The following is a 21,645-nucleotide window of genomic DNA, read 5'->3' as shown; positions in this document are numbered from 1 at the left end:
CTATTTGTATATCTTTTGAAATGTTTTGTAATTGATACTTTCAGGCTTGAGTACTCGGATCCCTATATAAATTTCCAGATGGTGAAACAGGAAAGCGTTGAGAAAGGTTGGTTAAATTTTATTTCTTTTTCTATGTGTGTGCATATATGTGCAATATACCACAGTCACAGGGAGCATTTAAAACTTCATAGCTTTTTTGTCTTTGATTCCACAGTTGAGAGAAGGCACACGCTGGAGGTGATGATTATAGTAGTCTTTCCTTCTTTAAAAAGAGAAGGAAGGGTAAAATTACTTAGAAGTGAAAGGTTTAATACTTTGTAGAGTGAAACCTCATATTTATTAACTGAGAAGACAAGCTTGCACCATCCCTTGTGCCACTGCATTCTCTTACAAAGTGACAAGAGGGTTTTGTTCCCCAGTCAGTGACCATTCTGGTGACAGAGCCAGTAGAGGTGTCAAGGGAGTCTTGCTCAAAACCTGGCTAAGTTCTTTAAGAACCCCCTGGGTATTCAGAAACATAATTAGAATCATTTTGGGTGGTGGCTTTTTTAAGGTTCTTCTAAGGATGCAAAAGAAAATTAAAAACTAAATGAAAAAACAATTCCTTTTTTTTTCTGGTACATGACAGGTTAAATTTTAAGAGAAGCTTTCTGATATCACTTTAGCAAACCATATGCTTAACTTTCAGATTTACTATAAAAAGCCATTTCAGAGAACTGAGCTGACCAGGCTTTTAGGAGGATTTAACATAGTAATAAGTCTCCAATCAAAAATAGCTAAGCAGGCACAAACTGGGACAGGTGGCTAGGGTTGGTTGGTTGTTTGTTTTTTTTTTTAATACTGATTTTTACCTAGTGCTGACTTCTGCAGTCAGAGCTGGAAATGTCTGCCAGCTATGAGCTGCAGTTGCAGCTGGCAGGGAAAGCTCTCTGCTTTCACTTCACATTCACCTTAAACAGAATGATGGAAATCAGTGGGGGGAAATTCTGCAATAATCCACTGACCTGTAATTTCACGATTACCCAGAGCTTTCATCCCATCTACATTTTAACTATTAGAAGGCTGCCTCTGTCTCAAAGGCCAAGTCATTTGTTTAAGTCATGGTTTGGACGCTTACCCCCAAGGATTTGGGCTTAGTGAAGGAAAGGAGACAGTCTGTGATAGAAGCAGTGCCCAGGCAGCAGGGACGTGGCACTATGTAAAACCTTGGGCACCTCCTACAGCCCGGAGGTGGGGGCAAAGCCGGGTGCTGCCCCATCACCGGGGAGGTGGGGGAGGCAGGGGAGGAGGTGACAGCCCTCCCGGGAGCAGTGTCCTGTGCTCCACTGTCACCCGGAGCATCAACTCCTGAACTGAGCAGTTCTTACTGAGGCTTTATTTTTTTTAATCCTCCCTCTTTGGTCTCATTATTAGAAATAAAGACCTTTATTTGATGTTGTGCCACATCCGTTAGGGAGGTGGAGATGAGGTAAGGTGACACAGCAGGGGACAGGGGAGTGACCTTTCACTGGATTAGGCTTTACCTCCAGCGCTGCTTTCGCCTCAGCTGTGAGGAGCAGGCAAATCATGGAAGTTTGCTTATTCTTTATAATACTATTTTCCTTTGTGCTTTACGTGTAGCGACTGGCACACCCCACAGGTCCTTACACCCCAGCCTACTAACAACTGTGTGTGCTAACACTGCAAACTCAGCAGAGGCGCGTGCAGCCGCACTGGCGCTGGCCACACCAAACCTTTCAGAAAGCAGGAAAAAAATGAGAATTTTGTACAGTTGCCACGGGATGGCGCCGGGCAGGCTGCACACCCTGTGCACTGCCAGGCAGGGTGGGGGGCGAGGGGACAGCACACGATAACCGCTGTAAACCAGAGGAATGTTTCCCATCTTGTTTCCATCCTCTGCTTTGCTTCCTGTTGTATAACCAGGCAAGTCCCTGTAGGACCATGACTCTGCACTACTCGAGTGATCTCATTAGGGAGGGGTGATTTCTTCTTTTTTTGCCTTGATTTTTAAAGCTTCCGTCACTTGACACATGAGGAAGGAGTTGATGTCTGGAGGTAACGTGCCACACTCCTGCCCTGGGAGCCTCCTGGGGAGGCAGCAAGCCCAGGCCATCAGCTGGCACGTGTAGTGCTCTTCGCAGGCTGGCTACAGCTGTGAGCTGGAACAGTGCCATTAGTTTCCAGCCGAAGATGCTGTTACCAGAACTCCTCCACCTTGTCAATAAAACGCTGCAAACATCTCTGTTAGCAGCATGACATCATTTTCCAGGGAAGAAGCTAACGATAAAGCCTCCAGCCTGGCAATCTTATCTTTCTTTTTTTTTTCCTTTCTCCTCGGGAGGGTGGGAAGAACGCCCTGAAAGCTCAGCGTGCCATGCAGTAGCCGTGCCTGGCTCACCCTGCCTTGCTTTTCCCCTCCTGAGCGTGACCCTTGCTCCTGCTTTGTTGTAATTGCTCCTACTTGAAGCCTTACTCTGACTTGTCTCGTTTCCTTTTCCAGACCCTGATTTGAATTTCCAGCAGGCCCTTCACCAGTCCATCTTCATGCCTTCACTGGCCTCTAACCCAGCACACCGCCTCCATTTCAGCTGGGAGAAGCACTGCAAGCTCTTGCCAGAGGTCGTGGGCCTCACGGCCAAACACGTGGCCAAATGGACTGTGGAAGAGGTGAGTTACCTGTTCCCTGTTCTGCTCTCTTGGGGCATGGGACTGCCAGAGCCCTCCTCTTCTGGAGTGCTGATTGGAAGACATCTTTATTTTCTTCCTTTCCTAGGCAATGCTCTTCTGTTTGCTTTGCATATGCTGTAGCTTACTCAGCTACAAGTTATACCCAAGTCCCTTTATAAGGGAGGGGAAGGATCCCTATTAACCCTCTGGTGTCCACAGCTTATTTCCCTGAATAGGATTCCCTCCCTTTGTTTGTTTGTTCGTTTATTTACCTCTTGATCTTTTAGTCCTCAGGCCTGAAACATGATTCTGAGAGCAGATTCCATTTCTCTCTGATCTCCCTCCCTCTCTTCTGTGACTTTGCTGCAGATTCACTTTTACATTGCAGATAATTCCAAACTTCTCTGTGCATGCCCACTCCTCCTGCATCTCCTTGCTTGATTCCCTTGGAACAAAACTGCCCACAGCCTGACCTGATTCCTGACAGAGGTAGCTGTGCAGCTGGGGATGTGTCCCTGCAGTCTTAGCTCTTGGGATGTCTCCTGTAATTAGGTGGCATGTGAAAAAGCTGCTGTCTTTTGTGAGATGAGTAGTTGGGTTTGCATCGATGTCTTGGGCTTAAATAATATTTGTGTCTTCACTTGGGCAGAGGTGACAATTTGGATCCTGGTGCTTCATCACAGGCCATTTGATCCAAGAGAAATGTGCTGCAATGTTGTGCTTGCAAGGATGTAGGTAATCTGCAAAGCAAGAAAAAGGTGCTATTCTTCATGATGCATAGAGAATCTTCAGAAACTTTTAGGAAGTGCATTTTCCCTAAGAGCCTCTTACATCAGATAAATCCAATCTTGACTTTGCTCTTCATGCTGGAGAACTGCTAGGAGTCGTCTGGTGGGGTTGTGGTATCACAGCAGACAGGAACCACAGCAGTCGCATTGGATAGAACAATTAGCGCTGTTTTGAAACTTGGTCCTTTTTTTTTGGTTGTGGGGGGGTTTTTTTGGTAGTGAAAATGTATTTGAATTAAATTCATAACAAGGAGGAAAAAAAAAATATCTCTGAAAGATTTGCTGTTCGTATCCTTCTGAGAAAGCTTCCAATGATTTTCCAAAAGGTCTTTTAGAAAATCAGTAAAGGCAGAAGCTGTTAATTCTCCAACATAAAAATCAGAATCTCTTCCTTTTGGATAAAACATGGGTGCTGGTTTATGGAAGAACAGAGTCAGGATACAAGCCAAATAAAATTTGTCCTTTGCATTTGACCTTTAAAGGAACTGCTGGGTAAATTTAACTGGGATATTAGTTTGGTAACGGATGAATGTAAGCAAGGACCACGGGGCATGAATGCAGGGCACTCTGGATATAGCAATTCAAAACCCAGAATACTGAACTGTGCTGTGTGCTGCAGCCTGAAACAACTATTGAAGTTTCAGCTGCCAATAGGAGTGTGAATGGCACATTAAAAAGATCAGCTGCAGCACCACAGTGGACTGGCTAAAGTCATTACAGGTTTTGTCTTGAATTTCAGTAAAGTGGATCTGGTTTTGCAAATGACGTTCATCACCAATTCCCATTGGAATCAATTTGGCCTCTGTATGAGCACTTGCAGGGTCAGCATGTGCAGTGAAATGCAGCCGCATGTCTGGAAGCTGAAAGCAGCAGGACTTTGTGTTTTAGTGAGTCCAAAGTAGATTTGATCTGTTGGCATTTGGGCTCCTAACATCTTCCTGCAGGGCAAACATTTGCCTTTGGGTTGTGCTTTGAACTCTGCTGCACAAAGGAGGCCATTCTGCTGATCTGAAACAAGACCAGTGGGGGTGTAAAATTGTCCTTTGGTTTCAGACTGAAGAACTGTTTTTATTTTATAAAACCCACATTAAGGAAAAAAATGTTGCTTTAATTCTCTCTTGGTTGAGAACAGATGAAATTGCAGAGCAGCAGCAGCAGTATTTAGGGGCCCTCAAGCTAAGAAACTCTTGGTAACACTGAACAGTCAACAAGAGTAGTTACTTTAATGCAGCTTTGTTATTTATTGAAAGCTTCCTGTCATGTTTTCAGAGCACAGCTAGTGAGGGATATTGAATCACAGAAAAACATTAGTATGTGCTAGAATTGTATTGTTCATTAGTTAATCCTGCGTCAGATGCTAATACCTTGTAGGGGGACTGTCCTTGTGGTAATTGTTCGTGCGTTCCTAAATCCCAGTTAAACCCAGCTCCTCTCCACACAGTCTCCCAAGGTGTTGCCAGTTCTGCTGTCGCTCGGTATCAAAGAGGTGTCCTCAGAATTACATAAAGTCTTTTTCAGCCCCCTTCCCTTTACCCATACGCAGTCGTAGCGTAAGGCTCTTCCACAGATAGCTCTGGGGTGTTACTGGCAGGAAGGGCAGGCAGGCGTTCACCTCCGCAAAGGAAAAGCCCTGCTCTGCGCAATCCCACTGCGCTCCTAACCTGCCCGATGCCTCCCCACCTTCATCTTGAGCCCTCCAGCCTCACCCTTTCCCTTGGTCCAGGGCTTCACTGCCATCATCGTGGGGCTGTGTTGGCCTCCTCTCGCCCGTGGTGTTCCTCTGTTGTGACCTTGTGCATCTGAGCATCCCTTGTCCCTCAGCTGCTTCATAGAGTGTGGGGGCTCTCCTCCCCCAGCAGTGATGGGCTCAGTGAAACCCAGAGTCTAGCTCACATCCTGGGGACTTTCTCTCCAGTATTCCCCTCTTGCACCAGCCTTCCCTCTCTTTTCTCCATTTCTGGTAAACCCCATGACTCCTGTTTGTTTAAAAGGCCGCTCTGTGGCACAGAGTGTTTGCAGTGTCCCTACAAACACTTCTAGGACAGATCAAAGGCCTGTCACTCAGTGTTGGTGACAAGAGCCAGCAGCAGTTGTGCAGGGAAAGACACAGGAGCAAGGCAAGCTCAGATCATTCCCAGGAGATTTCTAGCAGCCTCTGGATACCACAGACACTAAAGGGCACTTACTGTCTTACCCTGAGGGGCCCAACTGTCTCTTCAGTTCCAAAAGGTACCAGACCCTGCAGAAGGTTTTTCACTTGTGCTTTAATTATAAAGAGGGAAGAGGATTCAAAAGGAAAGCAGTATTTTGTTACTTGTTTATCATAGGAATTTGCACTTCTACAGAAGAAAATTTGGAGTCACTGCCCAATGGAGATGTGGATTTTAGGAGTTCCCTTGAAAATGGAGCCATTCTTACTAGCAAAAGATAAGGGTGAAACATGAGAGGGATGCTCTGCTTTCAGATTATGTAACAGAATCAGGAGTCAGAGCTGGTCACCAAAAATCAGCTTCTGCCAGGGTAAAGCAAAACCAGAGGGCACGCTGACAGCTCCGTTCCTGCACAGTTGGAACTGGGGGAAGGGAATGAATATTAGTCAAGTGGTGGGATCAGCTGGAGATGCAGTGACACGATTTAGAAGAGAGTCTGACAATCTTGAGTTAAAGGGAAGCTTGTATTTGACAGTGACCCCTCCTAACAGTTTGTTTGTGTTCATGGAAGAAATGTCACATCTGTAATAACTCAAATGAATACGCCTCGTGAAACAGAGCTGTTCTGCAAGGGAGCATCCAATTAGCATGAGATGTTTGATCTGATTATGCCTCAACATACAAATCTTCTATGAACCAGCGAAGCTACAGCTGGAGAAGACAATACATATTAAGTCATCTTCCACTGCATTCAGGACTGCTCCTTGCGCTACTTAGTGTTATATAATGTAATCCAAGGGCTGCTTGCCTGTCTCCAGGGAGATTATTCCAAATGTTAACAGATTTCCTGCTTAGAAAGGTTTTCCCTAATACGAAATGTAAAATTAACATCTACTCGTTTAATCTTGTTGGTTCCATGGATCCTGTGCACCCACCACAGATTAAATAAAACCAAAACTCCTTTCCTTCCCAGCAATTCTGCCTTCTGTATGTTGGTTATCCAGCAGTACTCATCAGTTGGTTTGTCTTGTCTCTTAAACGCATGTCATCATGGACAACTGTCTAAATCCTTCTTTCTTTTTAATTTTACTTTCCAACAATGCCATAAAGAAAGTGAACTTGTGGATGGGTTTAAATTCGTATAGCCATATATGGCTTTTAATCTGTAAAAGTATTGTTGGTATTTTATATAGATCCTTTTGAGCAGTGGAGAAACTGGACTTTTACAGAAAAGTAAATGGTCACAAGGCAATACATAAAGTATTGTAGATAACCAGAATACCCTTTGCAGGGATGTTGCAGCAACAACCCAGTAATATTTTTCGTATATACCTTTCATTAATGGGAGAGTTGTAAGTACTAAAGTTTCTAAAATTCTTACATATAGAACTCTCATACAGAAATACGACCTTTTTGCTTGGTGATACCCCATTTTAATAGTCCATGTTTCTCTTTTCTCTGATGTAATTCCAGGTGGTAAACTTTATCCAGCGTTTACCTGGTTGCAAAGAACAAGCATCTGTTTTCAAGGAAGAGGTAAGTCAAGTCTACCCAAATCCTGTGCTGCGGGCGGGTCTGGTGGCAGTTTTGTACGTTACTCTAGAGTTACAGTGCGGAGAGCACAGACACGCTCAGATTTGTCATGAAAGAGCCCGTGGCATTTAGGAGGCAGCTTCAGCATCGAGCTGAATTCCAGCATGGCTAATTGCATTCTGCTGCTCCAAATTTCCCCTGCAGTTCCAATCATTGAGCTTATGCTTAACATCCTGTCTTGGACTATTGTGTAGTGGGCTTGGCATCGTTATAAAGATGTCCTGTTGCAATGAAGATCTCATCTGCTCCCTCTAACAAGCACATATGCCTGCTTCTCTTGGTGAGGCTGGCAGTCGTAGGGTTTCCCAGGAATTGCTGGCTTCCCCCGTGGGCTCAGGTGAGCGTGGGGGGGGAACTTTTCATTGACCAAGCAATTGGGAAATCAGAGCATCTCCTGCATGATACCCTGTCATCGCTGCCACGTGCCAGGCTGGGCTCTGTTCCCTGTGGATGCTACATCCACTGTGGCTTCTGAGAAACCTCAGCAGGTGCAGCATGTGGCTGTCCTGGTTTTTAGCACACTTCTTTGCACAGATCATAGACACTTTGTTAAGTGCTTCAGCTTCCAGTTACGCTGCAGGTAGGACTTGCGGGTTCTTTATGAGCCCCTGATTAATTTGCAGATGTACCTCCCCTTCTATCATCAACAGCTCTGCAGGAGGGAAGGGGCTGGGCCTCCTCTGTTCCGTGTGGTGCTGAGCGCACCCTCTGGACCCAGGAAAAGCATTGCATGTTGTAGCAACGGTAAAGGGCAGGTTTTTAATAGATGACTGCTCCCCAGGGCTGGCTTCCTTTCAGGATGAATGAGGCTGTAGTGCATTTTATGGGATTTATGTATCTGTATTTTGTTTTCCCTTATTTTAAAAAACATGCACACACACAAACCAAAAAGCAAAAGAAACAGAGGCTTGCAAAAAGCACTGTTCGCAATGTAACAATATAGTGCACTACTCTTTAATGAAATTTATTCAAATGAACCAATTTTTCAGTGTAGCTGAGTGTAAAAGGTGCATCCTAATTTCTAGTGAAGGTGTATTCAGAGGTCAGAGTTTGGTAGGTGAGATGTAACTAGCATTATCTTCTAATGAATCCAGCAATTCACGATGTATTTTATTTCTCCTAGCCATAATTTAAATGGGTCCCAAACACAGTGGCTGTTTTCTGGTTCAGAGAGCAGCATAGCTGTGTTCTATTTTAATACCATACTTTCTGCAGCCTCAAAGCATGATTCCTTATGCCAAACGAGAGGGTCTTGGGTTGTTTTTCAGGTTTATGCTCAAACTAAATTGTCAGTTTGAAATTAAAACCCTTTTAGCAACTTGGCTTTGGGCAGAATTCAGGTGTGAGTGACAGGACTGCTGAACTGCACCCACATTGTCCATTAGCTGTAATCAGGCCTTCGGGCACTCGCCGTTTAGGATAAATAAATCCCTTGCAGACTTCTCTTGGCGGGGGGAGAGGGATAAGTTGCTGCTTACATTAGGAACGAAGAGAACAAATTGTGCACAGAATTTTAAAAACCATCCAAATAAGATGGAACGAAGATATGAATAATAAAGCACAGCCACTGATACTGTTCTTGTTTCTAGGTCCAGTTCAGGGAAGGTCTATTTAAAATAAGCATCTGTGAGGCAATGTGATGAAAATGAAGCATAGTAATAACACCAGACTCAAAAGCATCTTGAATTGTAGGACTGTTTTCTAGCAGTTTTCTGCTACTCTTACCTCTGTATTATTTAATTTAAGCAGCAGTCCATTTGTTTCAAGCTATTTTTATCGTGTTCATTGCAGTAGTGTAGACTCTAGGCACCTTGCAAGTAAGATATGGGGGCATTGTGTGACTATCTGTAAACTGGGAGCACTGCTGTCATTTCCAGTGTATATACTGGGAGGTTAAGAACTTGCTAACAGTTTCTTCTGTGGTTAGAGAAGAGGAAATGGAATCTCCTGGCTCCTAGCACTTTGCTTTAATTATATGTTTGTCCAAGTTGATTCAGTGTATCCTCTTCCACCAGTCTTTGACATCCGAAAAAATTCTAGTTAGGAAGACTACAGAAATAGAAGAATCATTATGCTGGATGAGTTGAGTGTCCAGTGTTTGCTGCACTGGCAAACATCAAGTGAGGATGAGCTGCTGTCAGTCTCTGTAAATGGACTTTAATGGAATAACTTAGGGAGACACATCTTGTTTGTCTGTGTCCATTAATCTTTGGCTTCTTCCCTGCAGCATTTGGGGTTTATATTAATTATATCTGTGTTGTCTCTGTGGATGTTCTTGTAAACCCAAGTAAATTTTAACCTCTTATTAAAATAATATGTTACGATTTCACTCTCTGCTACCTAGAGCATCCTGTATTTTCACAGGGTAGCTTGTTTTTCACTTGCTTACTTTCCATCTAATCAAATATCTCCTTGCTGATGAATTAAGTGAATATGTGTGTAAATCCAGACAGACCACATGTCTTTACTATGCCGTAGTTTATATAGCACATGATCTCTTTTACCATGTGCTGAGCAAGCCCATTTAGTGTCACTGAAAATGATTTCACAATAGCTTCCTGCTTCTCCTTTAAACAGAAACTTGTTGTCTATGGGCATAGTACGTCCTAGTTGTGAGAGCAGCCAGATGTTCACAGCTCAGGCATTTTTCTCATCTGTAAGGATTTAGCAGAGCTGACCAAAAAGAAGCGGGAAAAAAAGGGTGTTTGGCTTTAAATTTTACCTTGAACAGCATAACAGGGGTTGAAGAGTCTATGCAGTGACAGTATGTAATGAATGCACTAGGAAATGGTAATTTTATATTTCTAATCATCATAAATCGGTGTAATAGTTTTTGGATAGCTGCTTCTTGAAGTCTCACATTCTGGATTTCCTGATCTTATTTCTGGCCACCATATGATTTTTGACAGTTGTTGGCTTTTTAAAGCAGTTCTAGTGAATATAAAGCCTAATGAACAGGCATCCTCCTCATGGTCTCTCCATAAGCCTTGCCCACGCTCGGGTTTCTCTGTTTCTAGAATAAGAGCTGCTAGATGAGGTCTGAGACCTGTGGAAGGGGCAGCGTGCCTGGGAGCCTCCCAGGGGTGAGGGTGCCAGAGCTAGGGAGAAGTACAAGGTTTCAATCTTCAGACCTGTGTTCATACTTTTATTCCTCAGTTCAAAGTACGTTGTTTAATTGAACCACCAGAAGTGAGAATCTTGCCTGTCTCTTGACAATAATCTTATGTTGTGTTTCCAACCCCTAGCAAATTGATGGTGACGCCTTCCTGCTCCTGAACCAGACCGACATTGTTAAAATACTTGGTATCAAGCTGGGTCCTGCCCTGAAGATCTACAATGCCATTCTCATGGTGAATTCTGCAGAAGACCACTGAGAAGAGCCCTTTGGCAGAGCCCACGAAGAATTGACAGGGAATAGATCTTCAACTGTGAGCGTTACAACGTGCCGAAAGGCAGATTAGGACCCAGATGTGTTTTAAGTAGAATTTATTAAAAATATTTTGAGGACATAAAAATTCTGCCACAGTCTGGAATATGGGGCTGTTTCACTTCCAAGAAGAGGATATTATTATATTTTGTAATTGAATTTGGTTTTGATATATCAATCTCTTTTTGAGATCTAGATGAAACCTCCGGTTATAAGGGGAATCCAGGGTAATATTGGTGGAGCTGCAATAGCAAGAAGAAAGCAATGAGTGGTATGACTGCTGTGTCCAATGATAGTGCCTGAGAGAGAGACTGAGTTATCACCAGCATGTTTATTATATTCTGTATGTATAAAAACTCTTGAGAAATTAGAGTAAGAAAATAGGAAAATGCACTTCAGAGTAACTCACCTGTGACTCAAGAGCTGACCTTTTTAGGACTGATTTTAAAATTCTGGTTTCTCCTACTGATCCTAGTTGTTCTGATACCCCTGGCTACTGAGCTAGTTACACCACAGCAGAAAAGTAGCATGGGCAAAGGATTTCCATCAGTGATGGCTTGCATTTCTGCGTTCGTTTCTGGTAACATGCAAAATGTTTCATTCATGTCACCAGAGAGTGGGAAGCAAGCCCTGTGTAGATAGCCTTTGGGTAGGCAAAGATCTCCTATAAAGATACCTCCCACAGGAGACACAGATAAAGATTTTAGCTGTAATTCTCCCGTCAGTACTTTTGTGCAACTGCTGTCTGGACCAGGAACATCTTACAGCAAAATGGCAGAGTCAGGAGCACTTGGGAGTTTGATGGACTCATTCTTGTCCTCTCGACTGTCAGCCAATTGCTAGAAATACGAGCTGGGAACCCAGCAGTGGCCAGCATACACATACAGGTGCAAACAGATTTCTTAGAAACTATTTTATTTTTGAGCAGTCAAAACTCACAAACACTTAGTGCTTTAGCCTTTGCAGCCTCCAGGTGGACTTTGGTCTGTTCTGCAGGCGTCAGTGTGCTGTAGCAACAGGGCACCAGCTCCTCTGCCTTTCTAGTGGCAAGGCAGGCAGAGCACACTGGGATGTTGGACTGGAGAGGAACCAGGATTAAGACAGCAAAAAGGGGAGGAATTCCTTCTCAGAGAGCACTAATCTTTGTTAGGGAGGAAGCAAAGCTTGTGGCTGTATTGCTGTGCATGCAGCCTGTTCTCTCCTGGCAGGATTGAAGCACGAGTATTTCCTGCTCTGCTCAAAGTCAGAGCATAGTTTCCTGAATGTACACATGGGACTGAGGTGTCCTGAGTGGGGGATTTTTACACCGTTGCTTCCAGAGCCGTCCTCTTACCGTGGAAGCCCTGGGAGAAGCGGTGAGCCCTGCTCAGTGCTACCCTTGGTGCCTGGCGGCCTGCGAGCTCGTGGCTCTTCCTCTGGCCACTCTCACTGATAGACCAACTCCCTTAGTAGTTCAGGAGTTTAGCTAGAACCATCTTAGGTAGGGAAGCCTTTTCACCCCTTCGTTCAGAGCTGCCAGGCTGAATCCTATGTGCGTGAACCCCCCTGGGCGCTGTGAGTGTGTTTACCCAGCGTCGCCGATGGCTGGTGTGCCACCAGCCTGTGCCCGGGGTTGCATGGATTTCTCAGGGCACTGCATGATGAGATGTGATCCATCCACAGGCACCTCAGGCTCCCTCCTGTACTTGGCATCTTTGTCACCAGTGTTGTTGCCATAGTCCCAGCCCTGGAGCTTCTCCGAGAGCTGTTGGGAACAGAACGAACACGCTGTCCGTGTCTCTGTTGTGACATGAGGAATGCACTTGGTCTTCCTTCCCTAATCACCCCATGTCCTTTGCCCAACCTTCCAGCTGCTGAGAAGGTCCTTGTGACTTGCCTAAAGTAGTAAATTCCTTAAAATTTTAAATAGAGCAGAATCCACGCTGCTGAAGCCATTCAGTCCTGGACTAATATATAGAGCAATTTGTCTCCATATTTTTATATTTTTGTATAAGATGCTAAGGAGTTTAAGCTTTCCACAGAGAAGACATAGGGATGGCGGGATATTTGATAGCTGAAACATTAAATATTAGCCAGACAACTGCAGGAGAGTAATTTAATGCAGTGTTAAGGACCAGAGAAGATATTAATTTAATTTATTAAAATAACTTTTAGTATGATAACGAAGATATTCACCAAAGAGTCACATTCCTATATCCCACTCTGCACATCCAGCGTCAGTGTAAAGACTTGAATTATAAATGGCGTGTCCTGGACTCTGGCACAACTCCCCTTCTGGGCAAAGCAGAATTGTTTCTTGACGACTGGAGCAGAGGATCCATAGCTGGACTGGTTTATTCCTGGCTCTGCACCCACTCGCTAAATAACCCTGAGCCCATCTTTGCTCCAGTTTCCCCCCTCTGTGACACCCAGCCAGGTGGGGTGAGTGCCATTTCGCCTTGCTCTTGTTTCTAGCTAGCAGGTCCTGTCAGATTTTGTTTTACCTTCTACCTTTGGGAAACTGAGTTGGGGGACAGCAAATTACCTCAAGCAGTAAAAATATAATCTTATTTAATCTCTTTTACTATATATAGATAGAGGATGAAGGGAACTGGTGAACCAAGCGATGAGAGTCTAGTCACTGAAATTATTCGGAGAGAAATCTTTAATCCTAGAGGCTTCCAAGCCAGCTGGATCAAAGACCAAAATGTGTACTTGGAGTTTGTTCAGTGACAGCAAGAGTAGTGCTTTCAGCAAGGAGGAAGAAGGAACCCTTTTAGGGATAGAAGAGGGAGGAATGTGCTTCTTGTGCCTTTTTTTGTAATCCGATAATTGTCTTTGCAGAGCAAGCAAGAATGTGCACACATCTATTACTGACTCCTTTTCCAAATATAGCTATATTCTAATAAAATCAGGCAACTTCACAATAACTCAAAGGCAAAAAGATTTCCTGTGTCTTCACTGGACACATTGAAAATTCCTTAATATTTGCAAGTTGCTAAACCAGCTCATCTCTTAGCCTCATAACTTAGGAGTCCGGTGGTTGCTGATGCCGTTTTGCTTGCGTCGGGGAGCGCTGCTTTCACATGCAGCTCCGTGACTTGTTTCTGCTGCCAGATGCTGCCTGTACAAACTCAGCTCTGCCTTTTCCCAGTCCTGATCGAGGTCTGTGTCAAGACGAGGGGTCTGCAGATGCCTTTGATTGTCTGTTGCCTTGTTGTCTAATTTGAAACATGCACTTTGAAGCAGAAAGCCAAAAGTTGTAGCTCTGTGGTGAACAAAGCTGAAACTGGTTAATGCCACCTGGTTTTAGGAGGCTTTCGTTGTCTGCTCAATGTCAGCAGAAACCAGCTGTTGGCCCAACTGAACCCAGAAGTCACTTAGAAATATAAATATATTAGTTAGAAGCAACCCAGAGCTGTGACAACTTCCCATGGGCCGGCAGTGCAATTGGGAAGTCTCAGTTCTCAATTAAAATGGGTCTTATTTGTGGATATGTTTTTCTTCCGGTATCCCTGTTTTTGAAATCCAAACCAATCAATTTTTTCTCTTTTTCTCCTCAGTAGAGGGTCCTGTTAAAATTTTTCTGTGCCATCACCAATGATCATTCTTGTAATCCAGTAGCAGCAAATTTCTGCTCTGGGTAATGAATCGCATTAAAGTTGGACAGAAGTGCTTGGCAACAGTGATAGCAAAACTCTACAACCAAAGGAAAAACAAACCAAAAAAAACCCCAAAAAGCCAACATTCAGCCCAGGGGATAAGCCAGTTCAGCTGTAGAAGATTTCCTGCCTGCTACTTTCATGTCCTGCTTAGGGATTTATACCACAGAAAGCTTTAAAGTTTTTGACATCCTCTCCATCATGTGATGAGCTAGCTTATTTTTGAAATTCCTATTACTTGAACTGGAAACACGTGCAGGGGAAGGGAGCGTGCGCCCGTTGTCTCGGTTCAGCCACTGAAATATTTGCCTGTTTTAAACCAAACAAATACTTGAGCTTTTTGACACTAGCCATGACATTGCACTCCACCGATGCTTTCTTCTGGAAATGTGAATAAAATTAATATAAGTTCAAAACCTGACTCGTTCTTTCCGTGTTTGGGTCTGAGCCCAGCACATGCTCGCAGGGAAGCTGGGCTGGCTCGCTGCCCTGGAGGGCTGTCACCGCCTGCGGAGGTTTGTCCCCTTGTTCTCCTACCCCTAAACCTGGCAATCAGAATGCAGGCAGCATTTTCATCTTTGATCTCTTTTGTCAGGCAGAGCAAAGCCATATATTTGAGCAATCCTTGATTTGTACGCGGGGCAGCACCAGCCTTGGCCGGCATCATGCTCTGAGGCTGTGCCTGACCCCCCAGTTCTTGCTGTCCTCTGCTGCTGGCAGAGTATTTTAATCCTTGGATGTTTCCTATTGCGGACAGTCGCAGGACTTTGCTGTCTTCCTAAAGCAGCTTCCAAATTTGAGTGTTTAAAACTAGCAAGAACTTGTTATCAGTGTGAATCAATATTAAAACTCTGCATTTGGGGGGGGTGGGGGGTGTCAGTTTTACCTTCCTTAACGCCCTGTTGGGCTGCTTCACTGTGCCCCCCATAACAATTTTCATTAACTCACCTGGGCATTTGTTTCTGCTCTAATTAGCTGCTAAATTGCAAAACGCTCTGGAATAAATATGCCATGGAGCTGGTTTTCCCCCAGAATCAGGTGCTGGAAGCTTTCCTCCTGATCCTCACTGACAGAGGCGAGCGGCTGGAGCCGCACCTGCAGCGCGGGGCTGCGCCGAGGGCAGGGGGGCCCAGGGCACAGATCCGCTTGGGCAGCTGAGATTAGCAGACCTCCTGAAACTAAAAATACCGGGGAGCTGGCCCCCAGCCATAATTTCTAAACTATCCCATCATCAGGGTAAACATCAGCTCTCATTGGTTTTTCCCTTCCAAGGTTTTTTTGCTTCTATTTAAACCCCAGCTTGTTTGCTTTTGTTACCGTGATCGGATTCCCAGTCTGGTCAGTTTGGATGCTTGTTGCACACTCAGTAACATCAAATTTTGCTTTTACTTGCTCTGTTAGTCCCCCCCGGGGTTCTGCTAGGATGCATGTTTGTCTGCATCATTGCACTTGTGATATCTGAATTTCTCGGTAGAAGGGACTTTTTTGAACCAAGATTTTGATGGAGAAGTCTTAATAGAGCAGGGTGCATTAATCACCCAAATGGCTGATTATATTTGCAGATTATTCTGCTCAGGCAGCCGTAGAGGTTTTTTGTCCCAAGTCATACTTCTCCTTGAGCAGGAAAAACCTGTAGTTTATTTTTTGCCTGCTTGAATGCTCAAATTGTTCTGTGATTGACCCTGACCATTCTCCTTGGGACTGACTTTTCCCTCGTGCCGAGGCCCTTGTACAATTCCCAGGTGGGGTTTGCACACCCACGTGAGGGGTTGGAGGGGTCTCTGATTTAAGGTGAAGACTAAGTATGACAGATGTGCCACCTGCATCACTTCTTTATGTCATCCTTTGGCCAAACATCTCTCCCCTCGTGAGCCTGGTCACAACCCTTCAAGCCTCAGGAGCAAAATTTAAACTGCCTGTCCCAAATGCTCGTCAAACTCTTGTAATTACACTGAGTTCTGGAAGCTCTGACCCAAGGGTTGCGTTTGCCCCCACTCCACTGCAGCAGGTGGGGGAGCCCCTTAGCCTGCACCTCCAGAAGAGACTTCCTCCTCCTCCTCCTCCTCCTCCTCCTCCTCCTCCTCTCCAGCAGCTCTGCCCCATGGAGGATGGTGATGCCCAGCTCTGCAGTGTGGTACATGCACAAACCTTCACTTGGTTTCTTTGCTGCACACGTGCTGTTTTCCTGTCAGGGAAGGGGTGACATGCAGTACTCACTTGTGTGATTTTATCCCTCGTGCAGAGCTTTGAGCAGCTCCTTTGTTCTTCATGCTGGCGTGAACATTGTCCAAAGGGGCAAATGTGGCTGATGGAGGTAGAGCCAGCAATGGGGAAAAAGAGCATCCTGCCCACCTCCACCCCGTGCAGCACATCTGCACGATGAAACAAGGGACCACCCGTCCTCTCCTCCTTTGCCTCCTCCCTTGGAGGATTGGGCAGAGCCACAGTGCTGCGTCCGTGCCTCCGTGCTGGGGTGCTGCAGCCTTCGGAGGGCTGGGGGTGACGGGAGGCTGTAGGCCTCGGCTGTGTGGTTTGGGGCGTTTAAGAACTGGTACTTGCTAGGCTGAGCTCTGCTCCCATCATCAGGTGAGATGGTGCAGCACAGAGGGGCAGCGTTCGGAGCGGTGGCGGCAGCGGGTGGGGTTTCATGGTTGGGATGGGGTGAGCTGCTTTCAAAGGTTAAAATGTTTCAAAACATTAATTTTGAGGGAAAAGCTTGTGCTGGAGTTGTGTTATATTCCCTTGAAAGGTTGATGATAGCCTGTATTCCCTGCACGTGTAACGAGCCCAGGGGAAGTTTTGGGGGGCTGCTGTGGGGTTACCCTGGTGAAGCAGGTGTCCACATCCCCCCGCGGTTCACCCGTGGGACGGAGCAGCCACAAAGGTTGTTCTGCTGAGCATCTCCTTAAATGAAAAAGAAGCAAGCCCATTCACCTTTGGAGAGCTTTTAAACACTGACTTTCACTGTGCTTTTGCGAGGGGTTGAGGTGTTAATTAGTATTTTATCAGGGCTCAGTTAACCTGCTGTTACCAGTGGGTGTAAAAGGTGGTGTGTACTGAGCACCGGTGCCAGCTCTGACCTCCTCAGGGCTGGCCGGATCCTGCACCTCCAGGGACCCCGGGCATGGTCTCTGCCTTGGTTTCCTACACACACATCTCATCTGACCACTTAAAACTCCCAAGCCCGGCAGCTTTCCCAGGAGCAGGAACTGTAAAGACAAACATCGCTGCCCTACCCTGACAGCCCAGCCCCGGCGGGGAAGATGGATGTGGGGGTGGAGGGGGGAACCTGCCGCCTCCATCCTGCACTTCTGAGGCTGACAGGCAAATTCCAGCTTCAGGGGAAAGAGATAACAGTGGCACGAAAGAAAAATGTGGTGGTTGGAGGGGTTAAGGACAAGGCTGGCTGTGCTCTGCCCTGGGGGGACTTCAGCTGTGTTAATGCACCCCAGCAGAAGTTCCAGTCCTTTCCCCAAATAACATACTAGCTCCAGTACTTACTGGCTTTGTGTGTCACTTCCCCTAATATTTTCTTACATCCTTGCCACCAAATACAGCCTCAGCTTATTAATTGCCCCACAACGCTTTCTCCTCTCTACATTATTCACCAACCAGACACTGTTAATGTAAGCAAGATGCTTTTTTTTTTTCCCTTTTGGAGACGGATACATTTGCTGCTGGAATGTTTCCAGCCATTTCTCCAAGGAATGCACTGAAGATTTGTGCGAGTGGGGTATCTGTGCCACAGCCCCGAGAGGTGCCGGAGTGGAGGCTCTGGCAAACCCCTCTGTCCCCGCTGGGATCTCAGCGCGCGGCACCCGTGCCTTCAGTCGCGTGGTGTTGTGTTTGCAGTAAGGTTTGTCCTCAAAACCAAGGTTATGGTATCGCCAGGGTCAACCTGCATCAGCACTGCCGTGGCCACAGGGACAGGGGAGGGATCTGAGCCCTGGGCTCGGCACTGGTGAGGCCGCCCCTCGATTCCTGGGTTCAGTTTTGGGCCCCTCACCCCAAAAAGGCCATTGAATGACTCGAGCGTGGCCAGAGAAGGGCAACGGAGCTGGGGCAGGGTCTGGAGCACAGGTCTGCTGGGGAGCGGCTGGGGGAACTGGGGGGGTTCAGTCTGGAGAAGAGGAGGCTGAGGGGAGACCTCCTGGCCCTCTGCAACTCCCTGCCAGGAGGGGGCAGAGAGGGGGGATGAGTCTCTGGAGCCAAGGCCCCAGCGCCAGGCCCCGAGGGAATGGCCTCAAGCTGCCCAGGGCAGGGTCAGGCTGGCTCTGAGGAAGGATTTCTGTGCAGAAGGGGCTGTTGGGCGTTGGAATGGGCTGCCCAGGGCAGGGGGGAGTCCCCGGGATCCCTGGAGGGGTTGGAGAGTCGGGCTGAGCCAGCGCTGAGGGATCTGGGGGAGTTGGGAACGGTCAGGGTGAGGGTCATGGTTGGACTGGAGGAGCCTCAAGGGCTTTTCCAACCCGGATGATTCTGTGAGTCTGTGAACCTGATTTCCCCACCTGTTGTCAGTGGTGGGTCCTTTGAGGCCAGAAAGTGGCTTTTTGCAGCAATGTGGATTTAAGAAGCTTTTTCACCTGCAGAGTGTTGTCCAGGCTCCCTTTCACCTCTATGTTTGAGTTGTCTCAAATTACCCAAGCGTTAAAAAAAACAAAGAAAAGGTTTTTCTAAACTCAGGTGGTTTCCATGGTTGGGTTTGTGGCTGTGCTGGGAGCCAGCAGCTCTGTGGGTCACAGTTGCCAAAACTTCTTTTCTTCATGGAGTGTCCTAAAACCCAAATAAAGCTTTTCCGTTCTGGGCTCGGGTACCCGGGGCACGCGGCTCTGGGTTTTGTTAGCCCTGGCAGAAACGAAGCACAGGGAAGCTGTGGTATGTCTCTGCGTTACAAAGTGGGACCACACAACCATTCGATGAGTCTCTCTAGGTGGTTTTCACACCGTCTTGAACTCGTCTCTCTTACAGATGGAACTGAAAAAGGCCAGAGAAGAGGCTCGAATATAAATGTCCCTTTTCTTAAGCAGGTCTCTGCTGCTGGTCGATGGCTGGGGAAGGTCTCGCTCTTTGATTTCAGTGAAAAACTTTTCAGGCATCTTCATTTCAGGAGAAGCACAACAGTTGACATGTTGATTTACTTTTTTCCCCCCGTGAAACGGATTTTTTTCTTCCTTCTTGCACTGTGCCAGAGCACCATGCACTGAAAGAATTAACCTAATTAGTCTTCAGAGCTCAGTAGCACCTTTTCCATTTTTCTCCCTTAGTTGTTTTTCCTGTCTCTGGTCCTGCCCATGGGATTTCCCTGCCTGCTCAGCTCTGCTGCCCTGTGAAGCTGCTTCCCCATCAATCAATTCTTCATGTGACCAGTTAATTCTGCCACTCTCCCACAGTCAGTTCTCTTCCCATCCACAAACACTGCACATATATGTGTGAACCCACAGGCTTCCCCTTCTCTTTACCCCCATCTCTCCTTTCCCCACCTTCCCACCAATATTTGCTTTTCCAAAGGTCCACCCTGACCCTGCATCCCTCCTGGAGGTGGTGGGTTGGGCAGCAAAGGATGGAGGGTCCTTGGGGCATCGCAGGGTGAAGACAGACCCACAGCTTTCCCACCAGCTCCTCTAAATCTCATAATAAAACAGCATGAAGATGCTCTTGGACAGCAGCAACACAGCCCCAGCAGCAACACAGCCTCCTCTGCTCCCAGTGGAACATGCTGCAGACCCTTCCCATGGCTGCTGCAGCCCAGAAAACACAGAATAAATAGGAGCAAAGAGCCCTGAGCCCATCCAGCCTGAGCGAGACCAGGCTGCAGGCAGGAGCACTGTCTACCGCGGGAGTGGGAATCCCACAGCACTCCGAAGAGGAAGACTCCTCTGTCGATGCAGGATGCTGCTGGGATCTCTGTGGTGCTCACCAGTTAGAGATTGCAGGCGGGGCTGGCGGGGTAAGTGAGCATCGGGGCTGTAGCTGGTGTGAGTGGGAGAGTGATGCTGATGGTTGCAGCACAGGCTCCATTGCTCATCTCGTTGCAGCATCCTTGCAGCAAGTCTCCCGTGAAGGCGGCTCTGAGAATGCTTTCCCAAGGGATGGGGAGGCCCCTTTCCCACCCTCCTCTCCATAAATCAGCCAAGAGGGTTTCTGTATCTTCCTTGCCTCTTTCTCTGCTTGCCCAGGATTTTGCAAAACGCTCTGCTGAGCGACCCATTTTGAAGGGAACTGCCTTAAACAACCAGTGAACCAGGCAATAGATAAAGGGATCATTTACATTTCAAATAAAAAAAGCATTTTTGGCTTTGAATCAAAACATAGTTGTGTTCAGTGTTATCAGTTTCAGAGTGAGTAATTGTGTTTTTTTTATACTCAGGCATTTTCTCTTAAAAAATGTGCAGGAGGACTTGATGTAAGCAGGGCAGGAAGCAGACTGGGTTTTTTTGCTATTGCACAGAGTTATCACCACGACAGAGCTTCCAAAGCTTTTCTCTTGCCCTAAAGCCAGTGCTTGTTTACGTCTGTTTACAATCAAATTACGTTAAACAGCCAGAGCGATGCAGCCGATAGCACTGTTGTGTGTTGCCACCATATTTCCAGCTGGATGTTGCAAATAACTCTACATCAACTACAAATGGGAAACCTCCATAAACTCGTATCTAGAGCTTTGGATTGTGGAGCCAAGGAGCCTTCTCCCAAGTGGGATAAAAACACAGAGATTTGCCCCTATAACTGCAAAGAAAAGGGCTGGATGTGAGCACAGAAGGTGACAGAATTAACCCTGTCCTCTTGTAGCCACAAAGAGCTTGTGGTGGTAACCAGGAGGAGCATAATATGCTAATACCTCCAAAAATCCAGTATCCACCCCAGCTGGAGCCTCTTGGCATGGCAAAAGTCAACCACCTTTATGAGGTGATGGAGCTTCTGGTAGATGCTCCTGCCCACCTCCTCCCTAGGAGATTTCTATCACCCAGGTGAGATGGATGTGATGTTTCTGTATGAGCTTCATCAGTGGGAGGAGCTGGGAATATGCGTTCAAGTCCTTCTGGATGGTGGAAATTGGGTAACGATGTCTTTGCAGAGGAGTATGATGTAGTAAAGCAAACTCTTGGAGCACTGTTAGATTCAGGCAGAGCAGTAGCAACTGCATCCCTTTAAGAAGACACATCTGGTTAAGATCATCTACCGCTTCCTCTGAAACAAGATTTAAAATAGGAAACCTCCCCTTCAAAGAGGCGGCTTTGTTTAGCAGTAAAATTGATTAATTACTGGAAGGTATAAACAAAACAAAGTCTTCTGTTGATCCCATGGGGTAGGACCTGCTATGGCAGAGATACTCCACAAATAACGGATGGTTTTACCTTCCTTTGGCCTCGTCACACTCTGCTCTC

The 21,645-nt window shown here is 46.4% G+C and overlaps 1 protein-coding gene across 3 annotated transcripts in view; it reads left to right on the top strand.

Annotated features, from left to right (window-relative positions):
- LOC141969963 (lethal(3)malignant brain tumor-like protein 3) overlaps positions 1 to 14,671 on the top strand; it is a 51,579-nt gene extending 36,908 nt beyond the window's left edge. For all 3 annotated transcript variants that reach the window (XM_074926219.1, XM_074926218.1, XM_074926217.1), the window contains 4 exons: positions 45 to 106; positions 2,501 to 2,667; positions 7,079 to 7,141; positions 10,444 to 14,671. In XM_074926219.1, the coding sequence (XP_074782320.1) occupies positions 45 to 106; positions 2,501 to 2,667; positions 7,079 to 7,141; positions 10,444 to 10,572 (421 nt within the window). In that variant the 3' untranslated portion in view covers positions 10,573 to 14,671. The remainder of the gene's footprint in view (positions 1 to 44; positions 107 to 2,500; positions 2,668 to 7,078; positions 7,142 to 10,443) is intronic.
- Positions 14,672 to 21,645: the final 6,974 nt, after the last annotated feature.

This window comes from Athene noctua, chromosome 24, assembly GCF_965140245.1.
Source record: "Athene noctua chromosome 24, bAthNoc1.hap1.1, whole genome shotgun sequence".
NCBI lineage: Eukaryota > Metazoa > Chordata > Aves > Strigiformes > Strigidae > Athene > Athene noctua.
Note: the sequence above shows the minus strand (reverse complement) of the source record. Positions and strands in the feature narration are given on the sequence as shown.